This window comes from Eutrigla gurnardus (genome assembly GCF_963514095.1).
Source record: "Eutrigla gurnardus genome assembly, chromosome: 13".
Lineage (NCBI taxonomy): Eukaryota > Metazoa > Chordata > Actinopteri > Perciformes > Triglidae > Eutrigla > Eutrigla gurnardus.
Window position 1 is genome coordinate 23080820 of NC_139936.1, and position 27876 is coordinate 23108695.

Genomic DNA, 27876 nt, shown 5'->3' on the forward strand with positions numbered 1-27876 from the left:
TTTACAGTCTTAGAATAGTAAGAGTCTTCCATAAACAGATCAAATGCACATGATACCTCAAATAGCTTAACAATTCTGGAATTGTGAGATATGATGATAATATCAGGTGTATTTGGCATTCCTAAAAAAGTGTTTGCAGGTGAGTTAAACCATTCATTTTGTACAGTCATGTGTTTGGAAAGTGTTTCATCTGCCGCACAGGGAATCTGAGCAGCAATAAGGTCCACAAGTCTGTTGTGTCTGGCAATGTAGAGTCCTTTAAATGATGGGCAACTGTTGATGATGTGAGCTACTGACTCCAGGTGTTGAGGGGAGTCGTGTAGCATACAGAGGGGTGAATGGGTGGATGGAAACCACAGTGATAAGTTATATTTTGTGGGGAGAACCTGCAGGCGTGCCTTTATACAGAAGATAAGTATCTCCTCACTGATGTTGGCATTGTTGTAGATGGTGTGTGATACAGAGTGATCCGCACAGGGCAGCTTTGCCAACTTTCCCTGAAGTTTTAGATTGGACCAGTACTCCATATTTTGTGCTCTCTGAATAGACACAAGTGTCTGCCTGGATGTTCTAGGCTGGAGCAGGTAGACAATGCTGTTATGGTGCAGCCTGGCTTCCACAACGACAGATGGATCCTTTATGACTGCATCGGTGACCTCTACAGGTTGGAGATGGGAAGTCCACTTAAGTTCAGTGCCTGTCCTGCAGCATAGGTCGTTCAGGTCTGGCCAGTCTGATGACACGCCGAACCCCTGTGCTCGTCCATCCAGCTTTCCATTGGGCTTTTTTTTAAAGCCCAGGAAGTTTTCTTCTCCACTGCGTGCATGTAGCACTTTCCGTTTCTTAAAATCCAGCATTAACGATGCTCTGGCCATTTGCCTCACGCTGGTGTCGTCGCAATTCAGCATGTTGGTGAGGTGAGACTGTCTTGCGTCGGTGTACTCCCACATGCAGTTTGGAACTCCGAGCTCCCCGTCCTGTTTTTTCTGGAAGATAAAACATCTGGTGGAATGTGTATTAAGACACAGCCATTTCCTAACCGTGCTTACGGTTTTATTGTCCATTTCCTGCAACACTTTTTGTGGAATATGGACATTAGCAAAGAGATGTTGAATTTTAGAAAAGGCTATGTCTCGTATTGCCTGCAATTTAAAAGTTACATGAAGAGGTGCTGCGTCGATGAGATCCAGTCTGGTCATAAACTGATGTGCCATGTCAATCACTTGCTGATTCCATTCTCCAGCGATGTTAAATTTGTGGCCCAGGTAGTTATAGGTCTCATGTCTGGCGTATACTCTGATTGGCTGGCCTAGGATGTCAAATGACGGGGGCTGGTCGGCTTTTGATTTATACCAGCGATTGCCACCACTTCTCCTCTCATAAAACACACACACACACACACACACACACAAAGGGACAAAGTCCATCCCATCTGCAAACATTAATAGTTAAACTTTACAATGGGTTTATGTCTTTCTTCACTTCAGAAGCTGCGCTGGTGATCATTTGGGAGTTAGATGCGAGGATATTCCTCTTACATAAGCAGATATTCATAAGCAGCACCACAACATTCCTGACCTCGGGCACAATATTCCAGTTCAAATAGACGGAGAACTATTTCATTTCAAGACCTAATTCCAGGGAGGAGAATGATAAAGCAGGCGTTGATTGGGATTCTGTGTGGCGCTGCCGTACTGACTGCAGGCATCCTACTTGGCCACTATGGTATCACCAAGAGCGACGGCTCCGCGCCGTCCTGGGTCAAGGATGTGGCGAAGGATGTGGACGAGAGCCTCGTTGAGAAGTTCTTGTCTGAGGTGGACAACATCCAGATTCAGGAAAACCTCCGGTGAGTTGGTGAATGATTACATTTCTATTCTGTTGATCAATTATCGTTTTCATCATGTTTATTTGTTCAAGTAAAAAAAAGGAAAGTAAGAAAAAGATGGATTATAGAAAGACTTCCAGCTATGTTCATGTCGGTTTTCACATTGAAATGTCACAGTCTAAATGATCATTTACATTCTTATGAGGTCGTATGATTCATTTTTAAAACATGAAGTTGGATAAAGTATGATAGCATATTCCTAAAGGCTTTTAGGCTTCACATGATCCCGCTCCACAAGGAGCCTCTTTAAGTTTCTCGTGGTCCTTTTAGGTTCCAGTCAGCAAATGATCCTAAACATGACCAAATCATAGCCTTATTTATGCTCATCTTCCTACACAGGGAGTTGACCAAAGCGCCCCACCTGGCCACCACAGCTGGAGATGAGCAGACAGTGCAGTATATGCTCAAGAGATGGCAGGACCCCGAGACCGGTCTGGACAAGACCTGGAGAGAGGAGTACATGGTCTACCTGTCCTTCCCTGACCGCAAGAACCCCAACAAGGTCACTGTAGGTGAGTCAAGTCATTAAATGTGTTGGAATGAAAAGGGGGGAAGCCACCTCCGTCCCTCCCCATTTACTGCAGTGAGCTGCTGACTCAGCAGCGTTCACACTAGTGAGAACCTGATCTTTATTCCTTTCTTATGTAACTTTTTGGACCCTAACTACTTACAGTTACACAATTCAAAATAATCTGCTTTTTAAGGACAACCTGTATATTGTTTCTACCTCTTATACTTTTTAAAAGGTTCATTTTAAAAATAAAGTAATCAGTTATATCAGTTTTTTTAGCAGTGAAGAACAAAGTCTTTGCGATCTAAAACTTCTGCATTTTCAGCTTGTTAAATTAAGCCTGTTGAATGTTTCCCATCATCTCTAACAAAACCAACTGTGTCCGAAAACATTTTTTTGCTTTTCATTCCATACTCAATCCAACTTTCCAAGAAATCTGCAACTAAAGGCACACAATTTGACTACATTTTTTGTTGCGTCTAACATTTACATTTACATTACATTTAGGTCATTTAGCAGACGCTTTTGTCCAAAGTGACTTACAATAAGTACATTTGTCAAAAGAAAGAAACCACAACATATCATTGCTGATAAAGTAAGAACGAGAAAATAGAAACAAGTGTTAGATCCTCATCCGAGTAAAGTAGTAGCTGTTCAGCAAGGAAACAGTACAACAGTGCTGTGATCAAAGTGCTATAGGTAAGAACATAGATCGTGAGATGGGGGGACAGAGAGTGTCCTAAGAAGAGGAGAGTGAGGACATCAGGATGGAGGAGGTTTCCTCAGTAGGCATTAAGGAGAATAGTTGTTTGGATGGTAGTGAGCAAAGAACAGTTGAGGAGAGAGCGGAGGGAGTGAGGGATTTCAGGTTGCGGCGGCTGGTGACAGTTCGAGGCGTAGAGGGGAGGGATGTGGTGGGCTGAATGGGGAGGGAGAAAGTCACAAAGCGATGGTCGGACACGGTGAGCGGAGTCACAGAATCAGGTCTATTGACTACAGCTGAGCTGGCTGAAACTAAGTAATTGCCCACTCAGTATCACCAGCTTCACAAGAATTTAAACAACAAGCTATCTAGACAAGACTAAATATTACAACTAGCTCTACTCACAGAATGCCTAAACCCAAATCTACAATTAGTTTCTGACTTACCAACAAGAGACAATGCAGCTTCCTACCTTTCTTCAGACAAATTGAAGTTCCAGGCAGTCTAACGTGGAGGTTTTCTTCTGCCAGTGAGACGTGGACGTTCTCTCACTGCACTAGCAGACCGTTCACCATGAGTTGTTTCTTTCAGTGAGCCCGACCGATACTGTGCTGCACACTGTAAGAGAAAAAGAGAAGAGTTATACTCCGGATCAAGAGGATCCTGAGGTGGTCCAGCCATACGCTGCCTTCGCCCCTGCTGGACACCCGAAGGTAAAACACTCTGAAAGTCTGTTCAAAGAGCCCGTAAAAAAACCTTACCTTCAGTATGTCTAAAGCAGCTGCTTTATCTTCATTAACCTGCCCGGACTGCATCTAGCAGAGCTGACCAAGGGCTGGCAGGCAGGCCTGTAAATTATGAACTTACCTCTATAACACACACTTTCAAATATTCCAAAGCATTGAAGAGATTGTAATTTGTTATGTTCATGCTGGTGCACCGACCTCCTCTACTGAATGGGAAACAGTCCCCCGTGTGCCCCATGCTGCCTGGGTGCTGTTGTTATTTTGTTTTAACCTCAAAGCACGGCATTTAATTATCTAAGAAAATGCAATTCCATCAGCGAATTAACTTTTGCAACAAATCATGATTTTTTATGATTATGATGCATTTTTAAGAAGAACAAGTTGACAACCTTTGTCTTGGAAACCAAAAGAAGACCTGAAGTTATATCCATATGCCACACAGAAGCAAAGTAATACAACATCATCACAGAAGAGGCATCCATTATTTTATTGGACAGAAAGCCACAGTATATGGCTGAACAGATGGATGGTCATGAAAATATAGACATTTTTTATGTGTCTTCCGCATCATTTAAGTGCATCACAAAGTCAGATGACTTTGCAGCTGCCAGTAAACTGTGTTTCCAAACAGACATGGCATCCTTAAGGCAAAAATGTTTTATTTGCCTTATCATGTACATTGCACTTTATGATGCAGACTGAGTTGATAAACCAACAAGAGTCCATCTGTTAAGTGTAACAACGAATGGTTGTTACTATCGGTGGCCATCTATATTGGGGGAGGACGAGGCCATCCAAGTAATGAAAGGAGGCAGTGATAAGCATTAGATTTGAACTAACAGCACAAGGAAGTCTCATAGCGATTTGAATTGGAATTGTGAAATTTGGTAAATGTAAATAATATATTAAAGGGCAATATATTGTGTATTTATGGTATTTCTTTGAATGATTTTCCTACTGTGTATCTTCCCTCTGTCAACTTGTGTCATGAAAACGTTACCTAATCCTGGCACAACAACATCATGTGTGTTCTTTTGAGCAATTATTGATTCTTCTGAATGTTTTAGGGCAAACTGGTGTACGCCAACCATGGGACACCGAATGACTACCAGCAGTTGAACAGTACAGTGGACCTGAGAGGAACCATCGCAATTACCAGATATGGAGGAGCGGGAAGAGGTGCTAAAGTGAGTGACTTTTCATTTTGGTTATAAAGATAAGTAGAGACAATCTGTCAAGGAAAGATATAATTGATTATGTGCTAGTGAACTTTAAGGGCTTTGATAAGTGGCATCTACATAAATAACAGCACTAATCTTGAAATGACACCTATCATTGAGATAATAAAGGCTGTGGAGCACAGAAATAAATGTGCAATCTTACCATTCCACTGAACAAGCCTTTTCATTACAACGTGACTCAGAACTAACATCAACTGACAACAATTCTTAAACATTTGCATATTTTAATGTGCCGCACAACAGACCTGAAAATCCAGTAAATGTATTCATGATGCCAGCATGATTCAAAACGAGTTAACGTCTCCAAATGCCTGCATCACTCCTGACGCTGCACCAATCCACCCGTCTATCTGACATGTTACAACATGTCTCTCTGCCTGCTTGTGTGTGACCACGTATTTCACAGATACAAGGCTACTCATCTGTGAAGGTTCTCAGGCATCCAGGACCCGGTAATCTTTGAAAGCTTTGTCGTAGGCAACTGGACACGCTTTAGGTTTTATGTATTTTATAATGAAACAAGTACAAGAAGTAGATGAAGTGGAGAAATTTAATGTTTTACCTGGTTGACAAACCACTGGATACTTTCACATCATATTTAATGAGCTCATTATACAGTAAATGTGTGTAGTAGAGGTAGAAGTATATGGAACACACAATGGGCGCCTATTAAAAGTACAAATACCTATTTTTCGTGTTCCTGATTCACATTCCACCACTGTTCCTTCATTAGGCAGCTTCAGTGAACATATTAAACAGTAACAGATCATAGATTTATTTCCAGAATGAACTTGCATGTTTTTAACTCAACACTCAGAACTGCTCTTACTTCTGATGTCAGAAAACAACATACATGTAAACATGTAGGGAGACATTAGGTGAGTTTAACAAAACCTGAGCATTGTTGTTCTCCTTCAACATATCGTGACCTCCTCTCTGGGAAATGATGACATAAAGTCTAAGGATGTAGCTGTTGCAGACATGCATTGCATTCAGCTGGTGACCACGTCTCCACGGCACTTCAGCTCCATGCTTCCTCCTCTTTATATTGATCCTCAGGTGTCATTTGAGGAAAAGGTTTCTTCAAAGTGTGGCTATTACTGTTAGTGGCCCGAGTCCTTTGGTTTTGACCTACAAGGCTACTTGGCCGCATGCAATTTTTTATGTCTCCCCAACTGAGACCCATCAAAGTATCTTTTCCCGCAGACTGTACAGATGTACGGTTTCTCACCAGTGTGTTCTCTTCGGATGTGGACCTGTAAGCCACTATGACGTCCGAAACCTTTTCCACACGTTTTGCACGAGTACGGCTTCTCGCCTGTGTGGATTCTTATATGAGTTTTCAATTCCGATAACTGCCAGAATGCTTTCCCACATGTGTGGCAAGAATGCGGCCTCTCCCCTGTGTGGGTCCTCATGTGGCGCATCAAGTAGGTCCTAATTGTGTACGCGCTCCCACAGATGCTACAAGAATAGGGCTTCTCACGCGTGTGCATTTACATGTGGCATATCAGGTGGCTATTGTATCGAAAAACTTCCCCACACGTTGTGCAAGGATGTGACTTTAAGTTGTCACCTGTGTGGATTCTTGCATGAGTGTTCAACGTGGACACCTGATTGAATGTTTTCCCGCAGACGCTGCAAGTATGTGGCTTCTCGCCCGTGTGGGTTCTCAGGTGTTTATACAAATAGGTCTTAAACAGGAAAACTTTGCCACATGTGTCACATTGGAAAGACCTTTTACGTGCGTGAGTATTATGGTGGATCTTTAACAAGTTAGAGGTGTTTACATCCATACTAGGTCTAGGGCCTTTGTGATGTTCCGTTTCTGCATTTCTAGTTGATTCTGAGTTTCCATGCTGGTCTCCTTCCTCATCCTGCCTTTCAGCTACATGAGAGAGGAGCTGGTGGTCTCTGTGTGTTTCTGGTTCTACAGAGCTTTTGTCATCGACACTCAAGCACAGAGTCTGATCTTCACCGTGGTCTCTGTCCTCGTATGTAGGAGTGGACATTAAGGTCTCGGTCTCCTGCTTCAGTTCAAGCTGCTCTCCCTCCTGGCTGGTGCAGAGTTCCTCCTGCTCCTCTTTAATCTGTGGAGGCTCTGGGTCCTCCTGGTCCAGACTGGAGTTCCTCTCCTGATGCTGCTGGTCACAGAGAACCTCCTCCTCTTCCTCCCTACAGACATGTTGCTGTGGGAGCTCTGGAGGGACACAACAAAAACGACATATTACTGTGATGGTCGAGAAAAGTACAACCACCATATATCAAACACGACGTGTATTATATAGATATTCCTAAGTTTTGTGATATCAAATCCGTTTTACACACCTATCCTCTGTAACTTGACTTCGGGTTTCCAAACGATATCCAACAGTCTGCGCTGACGGTCGATCTCCTGCTGGTACTCCACGATAGTTGTTTTAAAAACGGAGAATATTTCTTCAGCAGCAGCGGTTAGTCGCTCGCTGACAAACTCTCTCAGATACTCGACCGAAGACATGGTTTTATTACAAATTAAATATCTACAACATCGTCTTCCAGCTAACTTCACACGTGAAAGCAGAGAAAGCTGGTGTTGATTTCCGCCGAGTTTTCTTCTTTTGTATCGTTTGAACGGCGGATTGCAAAAAGCTGGAAGGCGCATATCGCCACCTAGTGTGCAGGAGTTGAAACACAATTTCCCCCCTTTTCTTGCATAGTCTAACTGAAACGCACCATGCCAGTCTCTAGGTATGTGAAGGGTATGTGAGGATTTGCATTTATTTTAACTCCAAAGGTCCAGGTAACTTTATCAGAATGCATAGTATCCTGGATCCATGTAATAACTGGCCTTTAAAAATAAAAATCTGCCTGCCTCTATGGGAGTTTAACATAGGGGTGCCAATACTTATGCACCCTGTATTTTAATGAAGAACATTTATTTCTTTAAGATACATTATAAATTCACAAAGAAAATTGGTGTCCTAAAAGGTAGGATTTTTCCTAATTTGTTTAATAAATGCATTAATATCAATTCACAAAAGATGATTTTTTTATTCCTCTTTAGCATAACTTTGGCATGAGGTGCCTAAACTTATGCACAGCACTGTATTTTACAAATACAACGCTACTTGTCTGTATGGGACTTTATATGTCTCGACAAGTGAGAGCGATCACAGTATCTTTTCCCGCAGATATTACAAAGGAAGGGCTTTTCAAGAGTGTGAGCTCTTCTGATGTGGTTTAACAAGCCATCACTACGACTGAAAACGCTCCTGCATGTTTGGCAAGAATACGGCTTCTCACCTGTGTGTTTCCTCATGTGATATATCAAGTCACTTTTATATCGAAAATCTTTTCCACACGGTTTGCATGGATACGGCTTCTCGCCCGTGTGCTTTCTCATGTGCACATTAAGGTGACTGGAATGTCGAAAATCTTTTCCACACGTTTTGCACGAATAAGGCTTCTCACTTGTGTGCATTCTTAAATGAGTTTTCACTGATGAAAGCCGACTGAAACTCTTCCCACATACGTTGCAATCATGTGGCTTCTCAGCTCTGTGGGTTTCCTGGTGTCTTTCCAAACGGGACTTGTACTTGAAAGTTTTCCCACATGTGTCACATGGGAAATGCACTTTACCGGAGTGATTTTTATGGGGAATCTTTTTAGAGTTGTTTAGATTGCTCCCGTCACTTGTGCATTTGTGAAGTATTATCTTTAGTTCTGGCTTTGCATTTGTAGTTGGTCCTGAGTCTCCATGCTGGTCTCGGCTCTCAGCTTCACGATAGTTCTTAGAGAGGAGCTGGTGGTCACTGTGTGTTTCAGAAAACACAACGCTTTTAACTGAATCATCAGTATTCAAGCACAGAGTCTGATCTTCACCGTGGCCGCTGTGTGTTTCTGGTTCTACAGAGCTGTCATCGACACTCAAGCACAGAGTCTGATCTTCACCGTGGTCTCTGTGTGTTTCTGGTTCTACAGAGCTGTCATCGACACTCAAGCACAGAGTCTGATCTTCACCGTGGTCTCTGTCCTCGTATGTAGTGGACATAAAGGTCTCGGTCTCCTGCTTCAGTTCAAGCTGCTCTCCCTCCTGGCTGGTGCAGAGTTCCTCCTGCTCCTCTTTAATCTGTGGAGGCTCTGGGTCCTCCTGGTCCAGACTGGAGTTCCTCTCCTGATGCTGCTGGTCACAGAGAACCTCCTCCTCTTCCTCCCTACAGACATGTTGCTGTGGGAGCTCTGGAGGGACACAACAAAAACGACATATTACTGTGATGGTCGAGAAAAGTACAACCACCATATATCAAACACGACGTGTATTATATAGATATTCCTAAATTTTGTGATATCAAATCCGTTTTACACACCTATCCTCTGTAACTTGACTTCGGGTTTCCAAACGATATCCAACAGTCTGCGCTGACGGTCGATCTCCTGCTGGTACTCCACGATAGTTGTTTTAAAAACGGAGAATATTTCTTCAGCAGCAGCGGTTAGTCGCTCGCTGACAAACTCTCTCAGATACTCGACCGAAGACATGGTTGTTTTATGACAAATTAAATATCTACAACATCGTCTTCCAGCTAACTTCACACGTGAAAGCAGAGAAAGCTGGTGTTGATTTCCGCCGAGTCAGTTGGAGTTTTCTTCTTTTGTATCGTTTGAACGGCGGATTGCAAAAAGCTGGAAGGCGCATATCGCCACCTAGTGTGCAGGAGTGGAAACACCGTTTCCCCCCTTTTCTTGCATCCTAAAACTAGTCTTATTTTGTGATACTTCCTTACATGTTTCCATCCCACGTCTCCATTCCTTCCTTTCCAATCATTGCTTTATTTACATGTGTGGTAGTAAAGCAGAAGTACATGTGACATAAAACAAAAGCAGACTGTGTGGAATTTACATGCAATCTTGGCAATCGGAGGAAAACTGTTGTACATACACTCAACAAAAATATAAACGCAACACTTTTGTTTTTGCTCCCATTTTTCATGAGATGGACTTAAAGATCTAAAATTCATTCCAGATACACAATATTACCATTTCTCTCAAACATTGTTCACAAATCAGTCTAAATGTGTGATAGTGAGCACTTCTGCTTTGCTGAGATAATCCATCCCACCTCACAGGTGTGCCACATCAAGATGCTGATCTGACATCATGATTAGTGCACAGGTGTTCCTTAGACTGTCCACAATAAAAGGCCACCCTGAAATGTGCATTTTTTTGCTTTATTGGGGGTCTGGGGACTCAGAACCAGTCAGTATCTGGTGTGACCACCATTTGCCTCATGCAGTGCAACACATCTTCTTCGCATAGAGTTTATCAGATTGTCAATTGTGGCCTGTGGAATGTTGGTCCACTCCTCTTCAATGGCTGTGCGAAGTTGCTGGATATTAGTGGTTACTGGTACACGCTGTCGTATACGCCGGTCAAGCACATCCCAAACATGCTCAATGGGTGACATGTCCGGTGAGTATGCTGGCCATGCAAGAACTGGGACATTTTCAGCTTCCAAGAATTGTGTACAGATCCTTGCAACATGGGGCCGTGCATTATCTTGCTGAAACATGAGGTGATGTTCATGGATGTTATGGCACAACAATGGGCCTCAGGATCTCATCACGGTATCTCTGTGCATTCAAAATGCCATCAATAAAATGCACCTGTGTTCTTCGTCCATAACAGATGCCTGCCCATACCATAACCCCACCACCACCATGGGCCACTCGATCCACAACATTGACATCAGCAAAGCGCTCACCCACACGACGCCACACACGCTGTCTGCCATCTGCCCTCAACAATGTAAACCGAGATTCATCCGTGAAGAGAACACCTCTCCAACGTGCCAGACGCCATCGAATGTGAGCATTTGCCCACTCAAGTCTGTTACGGCGACGAGCTGGAGTCAGGTCAAGACCCCGATGAGGACGACGAGCATGCAGTTGAGCTTCCCTGAGACGGTTTCTGACAGTTTGTGCAGAAATTGTTTGGTTATGCAAACCAATTGTTTCAGCAGCTGTCTGAGTGGCTGGTCTCAGACGATCTTGGAGGTGAACCTGCTGGATGTGGAGGTCCTGGGCTGGTGTGGTTACACGTGGTCTGTGGTTGTGAGGCCGGTTGGATGTACTGCCATATTCTCTGAAACGCCTTTGGAGATGGCTTATGGTGGAGAAATGAACATTCAATGCACGAGCAACAGATCTGGTTGACATTCCTGCTGTCAGCATGCCAATTGCACGCTCCCTCAATGCTTGTGGCATCTGTGGCATTTTGCTGTGAGACAAAACTGCACATTTCAGAGTGGCCTTTTATTGTGGGCAGTATAAGGTACACCTGTGCACTAATCATAATGTCAGATCAGCATCTTGATGTGGCACACCTGTGAGGTGGGATGGATTATCTCAGCAAAGCAGAAGTGCTCACTATCACACATTTAGACAGATTTGTGAACAATGTTTGAGAGAAATGGTAATATTGTGTATCTGGAATGAATTTTAGATCTCCCTCGGGGCACTTTGGGGGACCGTTTGGGTACTTTTGATTTTTGAGTATCAATATCTCTGTCAGTTTAACGCCTACTTTTCTGAAACTTCTCCAAGGAATGTCTTTTAATTTTTAAAACATTTTTTTTTCATCCATTTGATTGCAAGATGTATAGAATATACCATAAAAAAAATTCCCACACCTGCCACCTTCGGGACCGTGGCGGGCCCCATTAACTCCCATTATAAAACCATAAAATTAGGTTTTTTTGACATACTGTGAAACGGTCATTTTTTTCTCTAAAGCCAGCATCAATGTGACTTCCTAAGCCTCTCCCTTCAAAATAACAGAAAAAAAGGTTTGAGGTGTGCTGACTCCCTCAAACCACTGGGGGCAGTAGAGCAAACCACACACAGTTTCAATGGATGGAATGGTTGTCTTATCCTGCAGAATGCATGCCAGTGAAGAGGCTGAAATCCACAAAAATGGTCTTAGTGTGTTGGAATTAATATAAAAGAGTGGTGTGAATGTGTTTGAGAATAAATTGTGTGTGTGTGTGTGTGTGTGTGTGTGTGTGTGTGTGTGTGTGTGTGTGTGTGTGTGTGTGTGTGTGTGTGTGTGTGTGTGTGTGTGTGTGTGTGTCTGTGTGTGTGTTTGTGAAAATGAGCTCTTCACAGGCAAATGGAGATTTGTGCATGTCTTTTTTTCTTGATCAAAAGAGAGACTCCACTGCACTGTTGGCTGCGTGGTATAAAATATCAATGCTGTTGCTTCTCTGAAGTCTGCACAACTAGTTTGCAGCCTGGTCAGACTGGTCATTTGTCCAACAGACTGCAGACAGTCATGAGGAGCAGCCTGAGATCAGAGCACAGTGTCACAATAGGAGCCTAGTTCGTATTCTGCAAAATGCATGACCAGAACGGCTCAAATATGGTTTGGGTGTGTTGGGATTGATATAAAAGAGTGGTGTGAATGTGATTGATTGTGTGTGTGTGTGTGTGTGTGTGTGTGTGTGTGTGTGTGTGTGTGTGTGTCTGTGTCTGTGTGTGTGTGAAATTAAATTCCGAAGGGCCAGGTGGGATTTGTTTATGTTTTTGTTTCTTGATCAAAAGAGACCCTCCTCTGTAGTATTGGCTGTGTGGTTGTACATTTACATTTAGGTCATTTAGCTTTTGTCCAAAGCGACTTACAATAAGTACATTTGTCAAAAGAAAGAAACAAAGAAACCACAACGTATCATTGCCGATAAAGTAAGAGCTAAAAAATAGTCACCACTGAGGACCATAACAGAGAAGAGTCTGGACTTTGTTGAGCAACATTTGTTTGATTTCAGCGATGGTGGTACCAGCCGGCCAGCTGAAGTAGAGGAGCGAAGTGCTCACCTCAGGGCGTGAGGTTTGACCAGTGTAAATGGCCTCATTTATATAGCGCTTTTCTCCAAAGCGTGTTTGGAGGTAGATGGGTGCCGTTCAATTGATGGCCTTGAAGGCCAGTGCCATCGTCTTGAATTGGATGCGTGCTGCAACAGGGAGCCAGTGGAGGTCACGGAGGAGGGGGGTCACATGGGAGAATTTGGGTAGATTGAAGATAAGGCGTGCTGCAGCATTCTGGATACGCTGCAATGGTTTAGTTGCAGAGGCCGGAAGTCCGGCCAGGAGAGAGTTGCAGTAGTCAAGGCGAGAGATGACCAGTGCTTGGACCAAGAGTTGCGTTGCATCCTTTGTGAGGAAGGTCAGAATCCTGCGGATATTGTAGAGGGCAAATCTGCAGGATCGGGCCACAGCAGTGATGTTGGGGGTGCAGGATAGTTGGTCATCTAGGATTACACCCAGGTTCCTCGCAGTTGAGGAAGGTAATACTGTGATGCCCTCGACAGTGACCGACAGGTCCATGCGAGGGCAGTCTTTCCCTGGGATGAAGAGGAGTTCGGTTTTATTCAGGTTAAGCTTGAGGTGATGTGCAGTTGTCCAGCCAGAGATGTCAGCCAGACAGTCCGAGATGCGAGTTGCAATGTGAGTGTCAGAGGACGGGGGAAAAGAGAGGAACAGCTGGGTGTCATCTGCGTAGCATGGTAGGAGAATCCATGCGATGTGATAACAGAACCTAGTGATCTGGTGTATAGTGAGAACAGAAGCGGTCCTAATACTGAGCCTTGAGGGTAAGGGTTAGGGTCCAGAGAACAGGGTTTGGACATCGAGCTATTCCATGTGACCTGAAAGGTGCGATTTGATGATGTGAACCAGGCATTTTTGTATGAAAAAAGGGCCTAAAACATAAAATAATAATACTAAGCTTTATATCTATTGTTAGGTCTGAAATTGTTGAAAAGGTTGATGCAGTGAAAGTGAATTTTTTTTTTTATTTATTCATTTTTTATGACACTTTTATGAGGGGGACCCCAATTGGGCCCGAAAGTAACAGGTGTAAGTTTTTGGAAAAAACTCTAATGTCTCCAAAAATAATAATGCATCAAAAACAATGTTATCAATTTTTGACCTAGTCAAGGCTGTAATAACTTAATCCCCAATAATCCTCTTTGCACCTCATTTTTGGAAAATATTGCATATTTTGTGCTTTTTGCATTGAAATTAGACATTTTTTGTATGAAAAAAGGGCCTAAAACATAAAATAATAATTATTATAATAAGCTTTATATCTATTGTTAGGTCTGAAGTTGTTGAAAAGCTTGATGCAGTGAAAGTGAAAAAAAAAATTAATTCATTCATTTTTTATGACACTTTTATGAGAGTGACCCCATTTGGGCCCGAAAGTAACAGGTGTAAGTTTTTGGAAAACAATGTTATCAATTTTTGACCTAGTCAAGGCTGTAATAACTTCATCTCAAATAATCCTCTTTGCACCTCATTTTTGGAAAATATTGCATATTTTCTGTTTTTCGCATAAAAAGTACACAATGTTCGTGTGAGAAAAAGGCTTAAAAACAGAAAAAAAGTTAAAAACTAATAACAAACTTTATATCTAAGGTTAGGTCTGAAGTTGTTGAAAAGGTTTATGCAGTGAAAGTGAAAAAAAAGAGTTTTTTTCCCTCTTTTTTATGACACTTGTATAGGCGTGGCCCAAACAGGCCCGAAGGTAGTGAGTGTGCGTACATTTTTAAAGTGCCCCGAGGGTTAAGTCCATCTCATGAAAAATGGGAGCAAAAACAAAAGTGTTGCGTTTATATTTTTGTTGAGTGTAAATACAGGACTTGGGTGATGTGGGCAGCTGAAACTATCAAATGGAATTAAGTCCTACTGGAACTTAATCTCCAACACTTTGTGAAGAACTGTTCTTCACGAGCGAGTTGACTGTTGATGTTAATCAAACATGGAGCCTTGGAAAACATGGTTTGCTTACACCGTTAGACTTTAATGTGAATCTGGTATTCTTACATCATCACCATACAACGCTTTATTGTCAGAGTACATACTTGAGATCAAGAGACAGGCAGATCATTCCAGTTTATTCACATTCATTACTGCTTAGACCGATTTAACAGCACCATGTAACACATGATCTACAAGTTGCATTCATGTGCTGCAGGATGACGACATGCCTGAACCAACAACACTAGCGGGAGGGTTTCTCAGCACAAACATCACAGTTCAAAATACACTCATACAACGGAGAATATTCATTTAAGAGCACAGACATTTTAGGAACTATGAACTCAATGTTCCTGTAAATGCTTACATTATGTGCCTCCTCATTTCTGTCAGTTCTTGTGTTTTGAACATGAGAACAAATTTGTCTCCCCACGTATTTTACAAATACAACGCTACTTGTCTGTATGGGACTTTTTATGTCTCGACAAGTGAGCGCAATCACCGAATCTTTTCCCGCAGATATTGCAAATGAAGGGCTTTTCAAGAGTGTGAGCTCTTCTGATGTGGTTTAACAAGTAATCGCTACGACTGAAAACGCTCCGGCATGTTTTGCAAGAATAGGGCTTCTCACCTGTGTGGGCTCTCATGTGACATGTAAAGTCCCTTTTATATCGAAAATCTTTTCCACATGTTTTGCATGTAAACGGCTTCTCACCTGTGTGTTTCCTCATGTGATGTATCAAGTCACTTTTATATCGTAAATCTTTTCCACACGTTTTGCATGGATATGGCTTCTCGCCCGTGTGCTTTCTCATGTGCACATTAAGGTGACTGGAATGTCGAAAATCTTTTCCACACGTTTTGCACCAATAAGGCTTCTCACTTGTGTGGATTCTTAAATGAGTTTTCACTGATGATTTTCGACTGAAACTCTTCCCACATACGTTGCAATCATGTGGCTTCTCAGCTCTGTGGGTTTCCTGGTGTCTATACAAATGGGACTTGCACTTGAAAGTTTTCCCACATGTGTCACATGGGAAATGCACTTTACCGGAGTGATTTTTATGGGGAATCTTTTTAGAGTTGTTTAGATTGCTCCCGTCACTTGTGCATTTGTGAAGTATTATCTTTAGTTCTGGCTTTGCATTTGTAGTTGGTCCTGAGTCTCCATGCTGGTCTCGGCTCTCAGCTTCACGATAGTTCTTAGAGAGGAGCTGGTGGTCACTGTGTGTTTCAGAAAACACAACGCTTTTAACTGAATCATCAGTATTCAAGCACAGAGTCTGATCTTCACCGTGGCCGCTGTGTGTTTCTGGTTCTACAGAGCTGTCATCGACACTCAAGCACAGAGTCTGATCTTCACCGTGGTCTCTGTGTGTTTCTGGTTCTACAGAGCTGTCATCGACACTCAAGCACAGAGTCTGATCTTCACCGTGGTCTCTGTCCTCGTATGTAGTGGACATAAAGGTCTCGGTCTCCTGCTTCAGTTCAAGCTGCTCTCCCTCCTGGCTGGTGCAGAGTTCCTCCTGCTCCTCTTTAATCTGTGGAGGCTCTGGGTCCTCCTGGTCCAGACTGGAGTTCCTCTCCTGATGCTGCTGGTCACAGAGAACCTCCTCCTCTTCCTCCCTACAGACATGTTGCTGTGGGAGCTCTGGAGGGACACAACAAAAACGACATATTACTGTGATGGTCGAGAAAAGTACAACCACCATATATCAAACACGACGTGTATTATATAGATATTCCTACATTTTGTGATATCAAATCCGTTTTACACACCTATCCTCTGTAACTTGACTTCGGGTTTCCAAACGATATCCAACAGTCTGCGCTGACGGTCGATCTCCTGCTGGTACTCCACGATAGTTGTTTTAAAAACGAAGAATATTTCTTCAGCAGCAGCGGTTAGTCGCTCGCTGACAAACTCTCTCAGATACTCGACCGAAGACATAGTTGTTTAATGACAAATTAAATATCTACAACATCGTCTTCCAGCTAACTTCACACGTGGAAGCAGAGAAAGCTGGTGTTGATTTCCGCCGAGTCAGTTGGAGTTTTCTTCTTTTGTATCGTTTGAACGGCGGATTGCAAAAAGCTGGAAGGCGCATATCGCCACCTAGTGTGCAGGAGTGGAAACACCGTTTCCCCCCTTTTCTTGCATCCTAAAGCTAGTCTTATTTTGTGATACTTCCTTACATGTTTCCATCCCACGTCTCCATTCCTTCCTTTCCAATCATTGCTTTATTTACATGTGTGGTAGTAAAGCAGAAGTGCATGTGACATAAAACAAAAGCAGACTGTGTGGAACTTACATGCAATCTTGGCAATCGGAGGAAAACTATTGTACATATACTCAACAAAAATATAAACGCAACACTTTTGTTTTGCTCCCATTTTTCATGAGATGGACTTAAAGATCTAAAATTCATTCCAGATACACAATATTACCATTTCTCTCAAACATTGTTCACAAATCAGTCTAAATGTGTGATAGTGAGCACTTCTGCTTTGCTGAGATAATCCATCCCACCTCACAGGTGTGCCACATCAAGATGCTGATCTGACATCATGATTAGTGCACAGGTGTGCCTTAGACTGTCCACAATAAAAGGCCACCCTGAAATGTGCATTTTTTTGCTTTATTGGGGGTCTGGGGACTCAGAACCAGTCAGTATCTGGTGTGACCACCATTTGCCTCATGCAGTGCAACACATCTTCTTCGCATAGAGTTTATCAGATTGTCAATTGTGGCCTGTGGAATGTTGGTCCACTCCTCTTCAATGGCTGTGCGAAGTTGCTGGATATTAGTGGGAACTGGTACACGCTGTCGTATACGCCGGTCAAGCACATCCCAAACATGCTCAATGGGTGACATGTCCGGTGAGTATGCTGGCCATGCAAGAACTGGGACATTTTCAGCTTCCAAGAATTGTGTACAGATCCTTGCAACATGGGGCCGTGCATTATCTTGCTGAAACATGAGGTGATGTTCATGGATGTATGGCACAACAATGGGCCTCAGGATCTCATCACGGTATCTCTGTGCATTCAAAATGCCATCAATAAAATGCACCTGTGTTCTTCGTCCATAACAGATGCCTGCCCATACCATAACCCCACCACCACCATGGGCCACTCGATCCACAACATTGACATCAGCAAAGCGCTCACCCACACGACGCCACACACGCTGTCTGCCATCTGCCCTGAACAATGTAAACCGAGATTCATCCATGAAGAGAACACCTCTCCAACGTGCCAGACGCCATCGAATGTGAGCATTTGCCCACTCAAGTCTGTTACGGCGACGAGCTGGAGTCAGGTCAAGACCCCGATGAGGACGATGAGCATGCAGTTGAGCTTCCCTGAGACGGTTTCTGACAGTTTGTGCAGAAATTGTTTGGTTATGCAAACCAATTGTTTCAGCAGCTGTCTGAGTGGCTGGTCTCAGACGATCTTGGAGGTGAACCTGCTGGATGTGGAGGTCCTGGGCTGGTGTGGTTACACGTGGTCTGTGGTTGTGAGGCCGGTTGGATGTACTGCCATATTCTCTGAAACGCCTTTGGAGACGGCTTATGGTGGAGAAATGAACATTCAATGCACGAGCAACAGATCTGGTTGACATTCCTGCTGTCAGCATGCCAATTGCACGCTCCCTCAATGCTTGTGGCATCTGTGGCATTTTGCTGTGAGACAAAACTGCACATTTCAGAGTGGCCTTTTATTGTGGGCAGTATAAGGTACACCTGTGCACTAATCATGATGTCAGATCAGCATCTTGATGTGGCACACCTGTGAGGTGGGATGGATTATCTCAGCAAAGCAGAAGTGCTCACTATCACACATTTAGACAGATTTGTGAACAATGTTTGAGAGAAATGGTAATATTGTGTATCTGGAATGAATTTTAGATCTTTAAGTCCATCTCATGAAAAATGGGAGCAAAAACAAGTGTTGCGTTTATATTTTTGTTGAGTGTAGTACCGTTTTAAATGCCTCAGTACCCCGGTACCAAATTAGTACCGGTATACCGTGCAACCCTAAATCCTACTGGAACTTAATCTCCAACACTTTGTGAAGAACTGTTCTTCACGAGCGAGTTGACTGTTGATGTTAATCAAACATGGAGCCTTGGAAAACATGGTTTGCTTACACCGTTAGACTTTAATGTGAATCTGGTATTCTTACATCATCACCATACAACGCTTTATTGTCAGAGTACATACTTGAGATCAAGAGACAGGCAGATCATTCCAGTTTATTCACATTCATTACTGCTTAGACCGATTTAACAGCACCATGTAACACATGATCTACAAGTTGCATTCATGTGCTGCAGGATGACGACATGCCTGAACCAACAACACTAGCGGGAGGGTTTCTCAGCACAAACATCAGAGTTCAAAATACACTCATACAACAGAGAATATTCACTTAAGAGCACAGACATTTTAGGAACTATGAACTCAATGTTCCTGTAAATGCTTACATTATGTGCCTCCTCATTTCTGTCAGTTCTTGTGTTTTGAACATGAGAACAAATTTGTCTCCCCACGTATTTTACAAATATAACGCTACTTGTCTGTATGGGACTTTTTATGTCTCGACAAGTGAGCGCAATCACCGAATCTTTTCCCGCAGATATTGCAAATGAAGGGCTTTTCAAGAGTGTGAGCTCTTCTGATGTGGTTTAACAAGTAATCGCTACGACTGAAAACGCTCCGGCATGTTTTGCAAGAATAGGGCTTCTCACCTGTGTGGGCTCTCATGTGACATGTAAAGTCACTTTTATATCGAAAATCTTTTCCACATGTTTTGCATGTAAACGGCTTCTCACCTGTGTGTTTCCTCATGTGATGTATCAAGTCACTTTTATATCGTAAATCTTTTCCACACGTTTTGCAAGGATATGGCTTCTCGCCCGTGTGCTTTCTCATGTGCACATTAAGGTGACTGGAATGTCGAAAATCTTTTCCACACGTTTTGCACCAATAAGGCTTCTCACTTGTGTGGATTCTTAAATGAGTTTTCACTGATGATTTTCGACTGAAACTCTTCCCACATACGTTGCAATCATGTGGCTTCTCAGCTCTGTGGGTTTCCTGGTGTCTATACAAATGGGACTTGCACTTGAAAGTTTTCCCACATGTGTCACATGGGAAATGCACTTTACCGGAGTGATTTTTATGGGGAATCTTTTTAGAGTTGTTTAGATTGCTCCCGTCACTTGTGCATTTGTGAAGTATTATCTTTAGTTCTGGCTTTGCATTTGTAGTTGGTCCTGAGTCTCCATGCTGGTCTCGGCTCTCAGCTTCACGATAGTTCTTAGAGAGGAGCTGTTGGTCACTGTGTGTTTCAGAAAACACAACGCTTTTAACTGAATCATCAGTATTCAAGCACAGAGTCTGATCTTCACCGTGGTCTCTGTGTGTTTCTGGTTCTACAGAGCTGTCATCGACACTCAAGCGCAGAGTCTGATCTTCATCGTGGTCTCTGTCCTCATATATAGGAGTGGACATTAAGGTCTCGGTCTCCTGCTTCAGTTCAAGCTGCTCTCCCTCCTGGCTGGTGCAGAGTTCCTCCTGCTCCTCTTTAATCTGTGGAGGCTCTGGGTCCTCCTGGTCCAGACTGGAGTTCCTCTCCTGATGCTGCTGGTCACAGAGAACCTCCTCCTCTTCCTCCCTACAGACATGTTGCTGTGGGAGCTCTGGAGGGACACTTGTGTGGATTCTTAAATGAGTTTTCACTGATGAAAGCCGACTGAAACTCTTCCCACATACGTTGCAATCATGTGGCTTCTCAGCTCTGTGGGTTTCCTGGTGTCTATACAAATGGGACTTGCACTTGAAAGTTTTCCCACATGTGTCACATGGGAAATGCACTTTACCGGAGTGATTTTTATGGGGAATCTTTTTAGAGTTGTTTAGATTGCTCCCGTCACTTGTGCATTTGTGAAGTATTATCTTTAGTTCTGGCTTTGCATTTGTAGTTGGTCCTGAGTCTCCATGCTGGTCTCGGCTCTCAGCTTCACGATAGTTCTTAGAGAGGAGCTGTTGGTCACTGTGTGTTTCAGAAAACACAACGCTTTTAACTGAATCATCAGTATTCAAGCACAGAGTCTGATCTTCACCGGGGTCTCTGTGTGTTTCTGGTTCTACAGAAATTTTGTCATCGACACTCAAGCACAGAGTCTGATCTTCACCGTGGTCTCTGTGTGTTTCTGGTTCTACAGAAATTTTGTCATCGACACTCAAGCACAGAGTCTGATCTTCACCGTGGTCTCTGTGTGTTTCTGGTTCTACAGAGCTGTCATCGACACTCAAGCACAGAGTCTGATCTTCATTGTGGTCTCTTTCCTCATATGTAGGAGTGGACATTAAGGTCTCGGTCTCCTGCTTCAGTTCAAGCTGCTCTCCCTCCTGGCTGGTGCAGAGTTCCTCCTGCTCCTCTTTAATCTGTGGAGGCTCTGGGTCCTCCTGGTCCAGACTGGAGTTCCTCTCCTGATGCTGCTGGTCACAGAGAATCTCCTCCTCTTCCTCCTTACAGACATGCTGCTGTGGGAGCTCTGGAGGGACACAACAAAAACGACATATTACTGTGATGGTCGAGAAGAAAATGCAGATATTATACTGCATTTACATGGAATCAGGGACTTTCTGGAAAACAAACAAATGACACGACTACAAACTGAAACACATGTGACCTCATGTCGCTATGGAATAAAAATATTACATTAAACTAGAAAAGCCATTTCAGCAAAAATGTTGCTGGGTGCTGAAAAGCGGACGCAACACTGAAGTAGTGAAGTGAAGTAGTAGAAATAGTCCAAAAAGTGGGAATGGGTTTCATTTACATGGATTTCATTGAAACGTTAAATAAAAGATGTGAAATATTTTAGGTTTCTATTGAAGGTTATTAAGTAAATCAGTAAACATGTATGAAAAAATGAGCTTAGTTTAACAATACTTGATGGCATTGCTGTACTACAACATATCATGAACACGTCTCGTAGGGGAATTATACACATTAAGATGTAGCTATTGCAGCCACCAACCACATCCTAATCCCTACCCTCTTTCTCCTGATCAAGTTCTTACTCCACCCACTCAACCACCCCATATTGCTCCCGACCTTCTTCCCCATCTCATTAACACGTCTTTATCAACTGGCTGCTCCCCTAACTCCAAAGAAAAACATCCCACCCTCGACCCGTCTGAAGTAACCTTCTTGATCCTCACCAGTCTGGTTTCAATGCAGGCCACTCAACCGAACCGGCCCGCAGTCACAGAGCGACTTCAGTCTGTCCGATTACACGTGAATGCACCACGCGTGTATTTGAACGGTGGATTGGATGTAAATTGAATTCCCCTGTTTTGCGGTAGTAAAATAATAAGACGTTTTACTCACCTATCCTGTGTAACATTACTGCAGGTTTCCAAACCATATCCAACAGTCTGCGCTGACGGTCGACTTCTTCTTCGTACTCGATTATAGCTTTTTTTAAAACTCCGAATATTTCCTCAGCAGCGGCCGTTAGTCGCTGGTTGACAAACTCTCTCAAACACTCGACCGAAGACATTGTTGATTTCTATCCAATACACGAGTTACCGGCACGACAACTACATAAATACCGTCAAGCTAATTCAACCACCACCACTACACACGCGCTCCTTTCACTTCTTCTTCGGTGTCATAATAGTGGTTTACAGATGGCGCATAACCGCCACCTACTGGATTACAGTGTTTAACACAAACACCAATATTGAACTGAAAATTCAATATTGGTGTTTGTATATATATATATATATATATATATATATATATATATATATATATATATATATATATATATATATATATATATATATATACTATATATATATGTGCTGCCATAAATGCCTTGTGTTTCTCTGCCAGGCCATCAATGCAGCACCCTACGGAGTCATTGGTGTGCTAGTCTACTCGGACCCTTTGGACATCAACGATGGTCTCATGTCAGACATTAATGAGACGTATCCCCACTCCTGGTACATGCCGCCTTCTGGTGTGGAGAGAGGTGCCTTTAGCTCCAACTTCGGAGACATGCTCACACCCTACCTGGCTGCCAAAGGTAACCTGTGACATGTCAAAATGGTACAGTAGTGTTTTTCCTTCTGTCTTTATTGTGTGTTTACTCCACTGCTGCACTTTGGCTATAATACAAAATGTCCCAGGGAGGGAAACAAATCAGGTCATTTTAATCATTTTAATTGAATATACAACTTTTCTATAAATTATTTACAATTCTTTTTCAGATGAAACCTACAGACTTCCAGTGGAGAACCTCACAGGGATCCCGCCCATTCCAATTCAACCAATCGGATTTGAGGATGCCTACACGTTAATCTGGTGTGTGATGTGACAAATCTGCTTGTGGAGTTAATATGGCCCAAAAATGGTTCAGAACTAATGAGGTCATTTTTCCATTGTTTATTTCAGTGAGCTAGGTGGGAAGGCAGTTCCAGTTCCATGGCAAGGAGCATTCAACTGTACCTACAACTATGGCGGTCCAGGGTTCAAAGATACATCTGCTTTCAACAATAGGTACTCAACAACCAAATCTAGGCATTTGCTGCAATTAAAGCTGATTTAGGGTCATTACTAAGCAATGCAATTATAAAAGAAACCTCATCAAACCTTTATTTCCTATTATACCTACTATTTCTCATGTTTTCAATCCTTAATTTGCCTGGTTCCACACTGCTGAATTACTGTTTAATTTCTTCCAGCAATTAAAATGAATAATGTGATCATGAAGTGAAAATGAAATCACAATCCAGTGTGATTATTTTTCTTCATCTTAATGTTGTACAAAAGGGCTGCTGAAGTGTCCCAGCTAAATGCTTAAAGTGGCAAATGTCTAATGTTTCTATACAAGCAGTGGGACATCTGTTTGTCTCCCTTCCGTTGCTTGAGACTTCTGAATTTGAACCTCTTTTTCCAGTGACGTGAAACTGGACATCTTCAACCGTGAAGAGGTGAAGAACTCCTCCAATGTGATGGGAATTATCAGAGGGAGTGTCGAGCCAGGTGAGCCTGGTGACCAAGTCCAGATCAGTCAGTCTTTGACATCTAGTTCCTGTAATGTGACCCCTCTGTGTGTTTGCGTCCACAGACAGGTATGTGATCTGTGGGAACCACAGGGACAGCTGGGTTCATGGAGCCATCGACCCCAGCAGTGGGACGTCGGTCATGCTGGAACTGACCAGAGTTCTGGGCACGATGGTCAAGCAGGGTGAGGACCGTCGTGGCTGATGAATGACTGATGTAGGGCTGGATGAAGATGTAATTGTTCATCTCTGTCGCAGGCAAATGGAGACCTCGCAGGTCCATCATCTTTGGGAGCTGGGGAGCGGAGGAGTTTGGCCTTATTGGCTCTTCAGAATACACAGAGGTGATGTGCAATTAATCCACATTAGACATAATCACATTGGCCTGTTATGATCAGTAGTGCATGGTGGCTAATGTTATCAAACTTTAGATGGATATTCCTATATAACAAATATCACGTCATTTTACTTGTACTACTGTTACACTAAATGTACCAAAAAGTATCGCTTTGAGTATTGCTTGTAAACGTATTTATAATAACAAATATCCTTCGATCTTGTCCTGTTTGCAGCAATACTTCACCAAGCTCAGTGAACGAACCGTCGCCTACATCAACGTGGATATAGCCGTTTTTGGTAAGAAGGTCCTGCTGCTCTACTCATCACAAATCCATACAAATATTTAATGAAACTTTGCTTGATTTTTCCACATTCGCATGTATGCAGGAATGTTCTTGCAATTCTCTTGTTGACAGACATTAAATATTTAATGGTACAAAATGTTTAATGTCTGAGGAAGTAATTCTTCAATAACATTCACTCATCCTCCACTCCTCAGGCAACGTCAGTCTCAGGGCTTCTGCGATGCCGTCGCTACAGAACGTCATTTTCAAAGCCACAAAACAGGTAACAAAAACGGTCTGTTCAGGTGTTTCTCTCCAGCATTTCAACTGGAACAAAACACCACCAGGATCCTCACATGAAAGTGTTTATTCTCCAGATCGATGCACCTGGTCTGGTCTCCACATCTGTGTACGACAACTGGATCCAATATTTCAACAGGACAAGCCCGGCACACGGACCCATTCCCAAGTAATTGACCAGATTGCACATCTTGCATCCTGGGAGAAGAGTTATCAAGGATTTTTGTACCTGGGGGGGGGGTTAATTAAGGACATTGCCATGACCGTTTTAATTATTTAACAGGCAGTAAAAAGATAAGATAATACATAACGATAAAGATGAATTCACATTGTCTTTGTTTTTTTAGAGTCGACAAATGATTGCAGTGAAAATGCAGAGATTTGTACCTTCCATACATTATGTAGTTTATCTGTATTGTGAGGGGATTTGCAGTGTATACGATATGTGTCCCCATGGAAATCTCACATCTCTCATCAACTCAAATGTTTTCTCATGTTCGTGCGACAGGGTGGGATACCTGTCAGGAGCAGGGAGCGACTACGGCCCCTTTGTCCATTACCTGGGAATCACCGCCATGGACCTTTCATACACATACGACAGGGTAGGAACACTTGCTGAGGTTTTTTGTGAGGGCTCAAGTCTGGAGTAAAAGACTTGCATCAGTCTGGAGCCAACAGACAAAGGACTCAACAGCAGACTGCAGACACAAGGCTGTAAATCAAAAGTACTAGGCAGAAGTCCCAAAATACAGAAACACACTACTGGAAAGCAAAGCACTAAGACAAACAGGCAACAGGAGAGCACAAGGATTAAATACACATGGGGAGGAAGGGTGAAACGAAACCCGGGGGACGTGGCGAGAAACTCACAAGGGCAGGAAGTGAAGACTTTTGAAACGAGTGAGGTTACCAAAATAAAACAGGAAATAACCGAGTGGAAAGAATGAAAACAGAACCTCCTCACTTGTAATAATGTAGTTTGATTGTTCCACCTTTGTGGAGGCAGCAGAAACAAGCACAACACATATCTTCAATCTGTGATGCAATGCTGGCCACAAATAAAAGCCTTCCTTTTTTTAACCCGTTTGAAACATGATGTCACCCAAGAATAACTTATTTTGGGGTGCACGTGTGAGGTCAGAATTAGACCGAACAGATTTAATCATGTAAGTCATTTGGATATTTTTCATCTTACAGAGTAAAACAGATGTTCGGATTTACCCAGCGTACCACACAGCATATGACACCTTCGAGTACGCTTCAAAGTTCATTGATCCTGGTGAGCACTGATATCTCTCATGTTATCGCATACATTTTTTTCTGTCAGTACTGTCGATTATGCTTCATTTTATGATATCATTTGATCATCAACAGAAATCATTGTATTTCTATAAACAGTTTCTACTCAACGTCTCCGTCAACTGGAAAACAGCAAAAACCATTTCCAACTATTCCTCTTGTGTGTAACTTCTCATCTTACCACTTCCTCCTCCTCAGGGTTCGTCAGTCATCAGGCCGTTGCCAGGACAGCAGGAAACGTCCTGATCCGATTGGCTGACAGCCTGGTGTTGCCATTAAACTACAGTGACTACGCTGAGAGTCTGGAGAGCTACCTCAACACAGCAGTGGGCCTGTATCAGGATCGCCTGCAAACTAGGAACATCTCTATGGGTAAACAGGACAGCTGGAGATATAGATTCATGGTTTGGCCAAGGCAGCTAGAATATTTTGACTTATACCTCTAATTGTTGGCCCTAATGTCTCTACATGGGCTGAAAAGAGATACTACTTAATGACAGAACAAACAGCAGAAGCAGCATGCGTTTCTCCTACCAGCAGTCACAGGATTAGAGAGGGTGAAGTCTTCCCAGGATGCTGCACAGCTGATCTGTGTCTTGTTTCAGAATCACTCAAATATGCCGTGGCCAGCTTTCGCAGGGCAGCATCTCACATGGACCGGCTGATTCACAGATCCGACCTGGCAAATGAAACGTAAGAGCACAAACATACAGACGTATCACTGTCTCCTTTGAGGTCCACGTAGAACGGAGCGCCGGTCAACCCCACGTCTCCCTGTCACGCTTCTCTTAGACCGCTGAAGGTGAGAAGGATCAACGACCAGCTCATGCTGCTGGACCGAGCCTTCTTGGACCCTCTGGCCTTCCCTGATAAACATGCATACAGGTGGGATGATGGTGTGCGAGTCATATATGCATCTCATAGAGGCTGCCATGTGTTGCTGTGTGCACTGTACTGTATTCATAATATGAAGACAGTAGGAGGAATGAAGGCCCAGTGCTAATGTTTTAATGACCCCAGTAAAAGCCATTGTTTATATGTATATATAAATGTGTTTTTTATATATAATTCATAGATTCATCACACATGCTGCATTGTTGAGACAGTGATCACCCGCCTCATCGTGACTTAGCACCTCGCTGTGAAGGGTTGTCATTGTTATATCACTCTTTGTTTCCCTGGATGTCACACAGGCATGTTATCTGGGCCGCAAGTAGTGCCGGCCAACCGACCTTCCCAGGGCTGGCTGATGCCTTTAAGGACGCTGAGTCATCGGGGCAGTCCAGCGCCTGGGACAAAGTGCACTACCACCTGTCAGTCCTGACCCAGGCCATCGAGGGCGCCGCCCACACACTGGGTGACGTCATATAGACGGAGACGAGGAAGGAGGGAGGAACTGTCTCACCCAGAATTGAACAGCGGGGGGAAAGACAAGGACCTGCGGCCACCGAGCACTGATCAGCTCGGCCACGATGAGATTATAGATATTAAGTGAGCAGATATAGGAATCAATGAACATAGCTCATCATCAAACAGCAATGTGGATGTCTTCTATATTTGTCACAGGTTTAAAATATTTAAGTATGATGGATCTTTTTTATTAAAGATGAACCAATGTTAATGCAGGTGTATTTTTTCTGTGTACAGCAACTGTTAAAATGTGTTACACTAACAGGTTAAAA

At 43.1% G+C, this 27876-nt stretch overlaps 3 protein-coding genes across 5 annotated transcripts; 1 reads left to right on the forward strand and 2 right to left on the reverse strand.

Moving 5' to 3' along the window:
* Positions 1 to 1490: 1490 nt before the first annotated feature.
* Positions 1491 to 27612, forward strand: naaladl1 (N-acetylated alpha-linked acidic dipeptidase like 1). The gene is made up of 19 exons (XM_084025108.1): positions 1491 to 1849; positions 2228 to 2400; positions 3694 to 3815; positions 4916 to 5035; positions 22801 to 22993; positions 23178 to 23271; positions 23362 to 23466; positions 23867 to 23952; positions 24038 to 24157; positions 24231 to 24316; positions 24545 to 24608; positions 24811 to 24878; positions 24973 to 25064; positions 25404 to 25497; positions 26093 to 26174; positions 26393 to 26566; positions 26800 to 26887; positions 26987 to 27079; positions 27388 to 27612. Exons 1-19 carry the CDS (start codon positions 1650 to 1652, stop codon positions 27563 to 27565), a joined length of 2232 nt encoding a protein of 743 aa, XP_083881234.1. The 5' UTR covers positions 1491 to 1649; the 3' UTR covers positions 27566 to 27612.
* Positions 5794 to 22547, reverse strand: LOC311023339 (uncharacterized protein). Of its 3 annotated transcripts, none has more exons than XM_084025104.1 (4): positions 22291 to 22547; positions 19721 to 21448; positions 15293 to 16534; positions 5794 to 6228 (listed from the first exon to the last, which is right to left on the reverse strand). In XM_084025104.1, exons 1-3 carry the CDS (start codon positions 22460 to 22462, stop codon positions 15336 to 15338), a joined length of 3099 nt encoding a protein of 1032 aa, XP_083881230.1. In that variant the 5' UTR covers positions 22463 to 22547; the 3' UTR covers positions 5794 to 6228; positions 15293 to 15335. The 3 variants fall into 3 exon arrangements, with proteins under 3 accessions (XP_083881230.1, XP_083881231.1, XP_083881229.1); XM_084025105.1 differs by lacking the exon at positions 5794 to 6228 and having other exon boundaries at positions 15004 to 15514; positions 15599 to 16534; XM_084025103.1 differs by lacking the exon at positions 5794 to 6228 and having other exon boundaries at positions 15004 to 16534.
* On the reverse strand, positions 7473 to 10002 carry LOC311023344 (uncharacterized protein). The gene is made up of 2 exons (XM_084025109.1): positions 9439 to 10002; positions 7473 to 9310 (listed from the first exon to the last, which is right to left on the reverse strand). Exons 1-2 carry the CDS (start codon positions 9608 to 9610, stop codon positions 8196 to 8198), a joined length of 1287 nt encoding a protein of 428 aa, XP_083881235.1. The 5' UTR covers positions 9611 to 10002; the 3' UTR covers positions 7473 to 8195.
* Positions 27613 to 27876: the final 264 nt, after the last annotated feature.